The following is a 7,123-nucleotide window of genomic DNA, read 5'->3' as shown; positions in this document are numbered from 1 at the left end:
TTCACAAAGTGTATTGGAGTAGAAATGTGGAGAAATGCACTATTGGTGTGAACAGCAGCACTACTGCAACGTTTCACACCCGCCCTTAGTGTATCGTATTGTTATCGTCAACCCAATATCGTGTATCGTATCGTGATCCCTTGGTTTCAGTAGATACGTTTACAGTACACACCAAGGACTTGGTCAAGCATGATCTTATTGAAATAACGAAAGCAACAAACACGAGCAAGCCGTCTAGTCATTGTTGTTGTCATAGTTTTTCAGGATAGAAACTAACCATGTAGTTTCCCAATATGTAGTGAGTTTCAAAATAACAGCTTCCAAGTTCACTTCCAGGGTCTGCCAGCTTGTCCAAACGAGTGTGCTTGCATCAAGCACCATGAATTGTTTGATTACGCATGCAGTAGGCTACTATACTGCAGTTGGGAGACCAAATGAACCCTGTCACATCCCGCAATACAACTCGCAATGAATGTACTGCAACTAATGTTACGATTATTCCTGTAACGTTAGCTGTATCAAAATAGCTAAGGGACGTGAATCATCATTGTCATGTTAGCTAAACCACCGACAGCTACCGTTATGTTACCGTTATGGAAGCTGCTGCTAGTTGTTGCAGTCTTATTGTGTTGAAGCATTGGAACCGTTGTGACCAGATGACAAGACCTGCTAATACCAGTTACAGTGCATCGGGAAAGTATTTATATGCCTTCACTTTTGCCACATTTTGTTATGTTACAGCCGTATTCCAAAATGGATGACATTATTTTTTACCCTCAAAATTCTACACACTACCCCATAATGACAAAGTGAGAAAAGCTTTAGAAATTTTTGCAAATGTATTACTTTAATTTAACTTTTTAAAACTTTTTTCTTGAGTATGATGCTACAAGCTTAGCACACCTATTTTGGGAAGTTTCTCCCATTCTTCTTTGCAGATCCTCTCAAGCTCCATCGGGTTGGATGGGGAGCGTCGCTGCACAGCCAATTGAAGATCTCTCCAGATATGTTCAATCGGGTTCAAGTCTGGGCTCTGGCTGGGCCACTCAAGGACCTTCACAGACTTGTCCCGAAGCCACTTCTTTGTTATCTTGGCTGTGTGCCTAGGGTTGTTGTCCTGTTTGAAGGTGAACCTGGGTGTGGAGGGGTGTGTGGAGACTGTCTCTCAGGACGGTGGAGATGAACCAGCAGTCAGAAGCTTTCAAATACAGAGTCTCTCCCTGCTGCTGTTCTGACAGATCCACAGAGGAGGAGCAGGAGAGCTCCAGCCTGAGCTGCAGAGCCCTGAGCAGCTCTGCTGATAATGCTGCTGCCCCCTGCTGGTCAAGAGAGGCAGCGCAGCAGTGGAGTAACCTCAGCAGCAGCTTCCTGTCAACACTGGTAGACAACAGGAGACAGACAGAGAGGTACCAGGTGCCTTGGTCACAACAGCTTTATGGGTAATACAACACTATACTTCACTAACATTAGCAACATTAAAGCTGCAATAAGTGATTTTATTCACGTCAAAACTAATTCAGACCAACTGATATCAGATGGTTTCATTCACGCAAAATACAGACAAGTATGTGAACAACGCCGCTAGCGACGCAGCCGCTTGTCTACCTGTACGTGTAGTTAAAAAGCAAGTATATTGCGGTCTTTACCTCTTCATAACCAGCCTGTGCAGGATAGGAAGAAGATCTGGGGTGTTCTTCTCTGAGAGCTTGTTCTTCCTGAGGTCCACCTGTGCAGGGTTGTTCTGGGTCGACTGCGGCAGGAGGTAGTAGAGGAGAACCTCCCAGTCCAGAGAGCAGGAGGTCAGGTCTACGACAAGCTTCTCCAGGAACGACTGAGTCAACTCCTCGTCCTGAGCTTCAATCACAACTACAGCAAGCTGCTGCACAGCCACGGAACACAGTCTGAGGAAGACAGAAATGACGCAACATATATTTAAAAGAATATAAAGAAAGTATGGGTGACATTTTCAGTGCATTAGGCAAAGAAGAAATAACAGACCTAATATGTGAGAGAGAGAGAGAGAGAGAGAGAGAGAGAGAGAGAGAGAGAGAGAGAGAGAGAGCTTGCTGGGTGTGAGAGTGAGGTCCACTCTGGAGGCACAGAAGCTCAGGACGCTCCCCACAGACCAGCAGGATTGTCTGGGTAACTCTCCTCTCAGCACCAGGGTGAAGCCCTAGACCTGGAGGAGAGGGACCAACTGGTGGGCCTCTTCTCTGGATCTCACAGGGACGGACCCACACACACTTTGGAAAAACCCAGCTTCACAGTTGAAATGCATAAGAACATTGGGGACATCATCATTTAGAACCTCAGATGCTCTATGTTCAATCACTAGCCTTACTTAATTTGAATACGTTCATCAGATGCACTCACCTGAGCTTTCAGATCAAGAGCAGGCACTTAAGGGAGCTTCTCACTTCACTCTCTTCACCTGACCAGGCCTTTAGCAATACTGGTTTCTTCTCTGGTTGTAGTTCCAGCACTCCCAGGAGGAGGGAGGCCTTTCTCTCTGAGAGGCCTATGAACCAGACTGCAGGAGCTGCTACCTGGTAAACTGGCTGTAATGCTGGAAGGACACTCCTGCCTGTTTGAATCTCACAGTCCTTCACATTGGAGCACAGGTCCAACAGGAAATCACATTGGTACTGTTACTCCACATCACCATTATCCCAGTCATGGAGGGGGGAAGCTCTGTAACTGAACACTGATGACAGCAGCTTCAGAGCCTTCTCTCCTGTCTGCTCCTCCCACCCACTCTGCTGCTAGAGACAGGAGATCCACCAGGAACATGATCTGCTTTGAGCACTGTCTTGATAGAAACTGTAACAAAAACATACATTAAAGAACAATTTTACTTGTATATTTCACATTTAAACACATTCTAAATCTAGTGGTTATAACACTCCACTGGTTCTGAACAGATGTTACCTAAGAGAGTAGGAGGAAAACAATTGGGTTGCTTGAGTTACATTTGCCTCTTACAATCTGAATGTTCAGAGCCAATCACTTGAGCCGTGTGCTATAGGGAGGAAACTCCTCACTGCACTCTCTTCATCTGACCAGAACCTTTTTGATGTGGTATTAAAGATGTTTTCAAAAGATGTTATCATTGCAGATTTTTTGTGTGCCCTTTCAGTAGTAATTCTGGCTTGGTCTTGCCCCTATCGGTTCAATTCTAACTGATTAACTGTTAAATTTCATCTGAATGAAATACGCAGCCTTGCCGATGGTGTGGTAGCCTACCGCTCCACGTGAATGTTTTTTTTATTTATTTATTTAATGAAAAGAGGCCAGGAAAAGGCTGAAATTGAGCAGCATCTTACTAAGAATGATTTCTTAAGTGTATTTCACTCAGAAAAGTATGGAACGTATGACTTGGAGAATACACAATCCTGAGTTGGTGGGGGACGGGGCAGTCATAATAATTCAGGATTGCTAAGGCTGGAGTAGGAGGAGAGAGGTCGGGGCACGCGTGTGCGAGACGGCTGGTGCTGGTGCTGGTGGACACTCAACGCTGGTTCTGCCAGACATGCGGGCCTCATTACAGAAACCTGCTGTCTGAAAGCCTGTCTTATCTCAGTTTAGGACCACATTTAGGATTTTTGCTATTACAGAAACCTGTTTACAATAACAATGTGCCCAATAGCAATGTTTATCGTTGCTAAGCAACCTCATACCAGCTGATAGTTAAGCACAGGTGCAACAGAAAGCTAGCAGCTAACTTTATTAACTAACACTATAGGATATATAATGTGACATTGTTCTGTTCTTGTGTTTCTTTGATAGAAGAAACAACAACTGACGAGTTGTAATCAGACCAATCGAAAGTCCACTGTGAGCAGTGATGCTTTCACAGATGTACAGATATAAATGATCATCTGAAAACAAAAAAAACGGACTACCAGGCCGTCTGTACACCCCACTAATGTTTGGCGCATTGCATGCAATCCTTCCGCTGCCGCAGGATTCCCACCCTCCCAAAACCTACCTGCAGCTTCGCAGAAGGAGAGGAGGCAATGCCTTAACTTCACCCAACAGTAGCTGTACTCGTGACCTGGTAACCACAAGTACGTTAGCTCAACTCAGCTGTATTTATACCACACATATAGCAACGCAATTATGGGTCACGGTTGGTAGTAATAATTGTCATTTTTACTCATGAATCAAATAAAAGCCATTACATTCTTTTGAAATGCAGCATTGCATAAATAATTGTTTTATCTGAACGAGTGAATTGGATGAATTTGAACTTTCTAATCGGCAAACGAAATGGATGCCGGGTAATTAAACGTCGTCATCATAATCATAATCATAATCATAACTTATTAACGATGCTGATTTTTCGTAGGCTTGATCTTAATCAATGGCAACAGACAGGTGGCCACTTTATATTGAACACCTGTCTAAAACGTTACACTAGCTAGCTAGATAACCATCAACAAACACCAACACTTGACAGCGTTAAGAAGTTATCTGACAGTGTCAGTCAAACGTTAGATGGCTAGCTAGCTAAAGCTAACATGCCCATGGCTACCTAACATTACATAAAACACGTGCTAGCTAGTTGGCGTAACGTTAACAATATCTCGTATTTATGTATTTGCGGTGCTAAAGAAAAGATTTAGCTATAAATCGTCCGACATGTAGGCCCACATGATTGGTATGGAGTGATTGCCGGGGCGGCACATAGGGCCTAGCTCGGGAGGTAGAGCGGCCTGTTGGGGATCGCAAAGTCCCCGGTTCGCTCGGAAGTGTCCTTGAGCAAGACACTGAACCCCAAAGTCGCTTACGTGCATTATACCTGCCTTGTACTGTCGCCTCACAGCAGGTCTCCGGGCCTTTCTCTTTGGACTTTGCATGTTCTTCTGACAAGAACAGATGCTCTTCACTCCGTCCGGTCCCTGACCAGGACTTGGCCCCCGGGCGCCATGAACGATGGCTGCCCCTGGGGGATGGGATAAACACTTCTTCTCGCAAGCCATCCGACACCTGAATGACTCAATCTAGAGCATCCAGTGTACATAACATAACCACAAATGCAAACGTCAATCCCTCGGGATTATTTATTATAGCTGTAGCATGTACATAACACGCCCATGCCCTCCGTGGCAGAGGTACAGGGAGAACATACGCGGACGTCGCGGGAATGAACGAAGAGGCGCGAAGGGGTTCGCATGGTTATCGGTAGGCTACGTTCAAGCACTGAGCGCAGATCTCGGCGTCTCCCCGTAACGGGGCCGGCTGCGGCTGATAGAAGTGGCTGATTTCCGATGGAAAACAGAGGAGCTCGGGGCGCGGCTTGGGGCGAAACTCCAACACAGATCATATAAAAGAGAAGAAACAGTAAAAACATTAAAAGGGAGTATAAAATATACACATTTTAGTTAAAACAGGTAAAACTACATGATAAAAGCGAGATTGAAAAGGTAGGCTATGTCTTAAGATCTCGGTTAAAAGTTCCCACAGTTTCAGCCATTCTTATGCCTTAAATTCTGGGAGGGTATTCCAGGGCCTGGGGGCATAAAAACTGAAGGCAGCCTCCCCATGTCTTGGTCCTGGCTCCAGGAACCGTTAAAAGTTCAGTGCCAGAGGATCTCAGGGACCTACTGTATGCCGTACAAGCATGCATTCAGGTGCATGCCTATGGAGAGCATTAAAATAGCCTAATCTTAAAATCTATTCTAAAACAAACCTCAGCCAGTGTAGCGATTGTAAGACTGGCGTGATGTGTGCCCTCCTAGTCTTAGTGAGGACACGTGCTGTAGCATTTTGTATCGTTTGGTGTTGACTGATAGCTTTGTTTGGTAGACCAGATAGGAGAGCGTTACAGTAATCCAAACTTATACTGATAAAAGTATGCATTAGTCTTTCAGTGTCAGCTTGGGAGAGAAAAGGTTTGACATTAGCAATGTTTCTCAGGTGATAAAAAGATGTCCTTGTCACATTCTTAATATGGGCCTCAAAATTAAGATCAGAATCAAACATGACACCAAGGTTACTGACTTGGCATTTGGTGTTCAGTGTCAGTATTTTTAAGCGCCCAGATAGTCTTTCAAGTAGCCTTTCAACTTTACATCACCAATGGTCAACACATCTGTTTTGTTGTGGTTTAACTGAAGGCAATTCTGTGACATCCATGCATTTATATCAGCAATGCATTCTACCAAGTGGTCAACTGAGCTGTAGTCATCGGGCGTCACATAAATATAGAGCTGGGTGTCATCTGCATGGTAGCTAATATTGTGCCTCCTAATGATGTCACGTAGGGGAGCATACTGTGTACAGACTGAAGAGTAAGAGCCCTAGAATTTATCCTTGTGGGAGCCCACATGTCACTGACATGTCTTTCGAACTGTGATCCCCAAGGGCGACAAAAAAGTCTCGGCCAATTAGGTAGGTCCTGAACCAATCAAGGACTGGACCGGAGAGGCCGACCAGTTCTCAAGTCTTCCAATAAGGATGTCATGATCAACATTGTCAAAATCTGCGCTCAGGCCCAGAAGGACAAGGACAGAGAGCTTTTTGTCATCAGCGTTGATTCTGAGGTCGTTTACAACCTTGACCTGTGCTATGATGAGGCCGAAAACCAGACTGAAAAGTACCAAGGATCCAATTTGCATCTAATAAGTCATTTAACTGTTTGAATTATTTTTTTCTCTAGAATTTTACCTAAGAATGTGAGGTTGGATATCGGTCTAAAATTACTGAGGACTGATGAGTCGAGGTTATTTTTCTTCAAAAGGGGTTTTACTAGGGCAGTTTTAAGAGCCGATGGGAAAAAGCCTGTACTGAGGGAGCAGTTAACAATGGTTAAAGTGTTCTCAGACACAGAGCTCAAAATAGTCTTAACAAACTTGGTCTGAATAGGATTGAGAGGGCATGTAGGTGACTTAAGCTGTGACACCACTTTGCTCTGTATCTCTGTGTCAACCGCTGCAAACAAGCTCATACCACTGCTCCGTGGAGGAGAAGGGGGGTCAGCAAGCAGAATATTTGGTCTTGCCTGGGTGATATTCATCCTAATGTCGGTTATCTTATCTCTAAAATATGCTACGAATTCCTCAAACTTGGAAGTAGAGAGCATGTTGACAGGTGTGTAGGGTGCGGGACTTGTCACGCGGTC

The 7,123-nt window shown here is 44.7% G+C and overlaps 1 protein-coding gene across 1 annotated transcript; it reads right to left on the bottom strand.

Moving 5' to 3' along the window:
• Positions 1 to 915: 915 nt before the first annotated feature.
• LOC311309705 (uncharacterized protein) lies at positions 916 to 6,620 on the bottom strand (the record flags this gene model as incomplete). The annotated part of the gene is made up of 4 exons (XM_084439029.1): positions 916 to 1,377; positions 1,647 to 1,901; positions 2,374 to 2,378; positions 6,423 to 6,620. 4 exons carry the CDS (start codon positions 6,618 to 6,620, stop codon positions 1,104 to 1,106), a joined length of 732 nt encoding a protein of 243 aa, XP_084295155.1. The 3' UTR covers positions 916 to 1,103.
• Positions 6,621 to 7,123: the final 503 nt, after the last annotated feature.

This window comes from Borostomias antarcticus (assembly GCF_949987555.1).
Source record: "Borostomias antarcticus genome assembly, chromosome: 5".
Lineage (NCBI taxonomy): Eukaryota > Metazoa > Chordata > Actinopteri > Stomiiformes > Stomiidae > Borostomias > Borostomias antarcticus.
The sequence above is the reverse complement of the archived record's forward strand: the minus strand, read 5'-3'. Positions and strand labels throughout refer to the sequence as shown.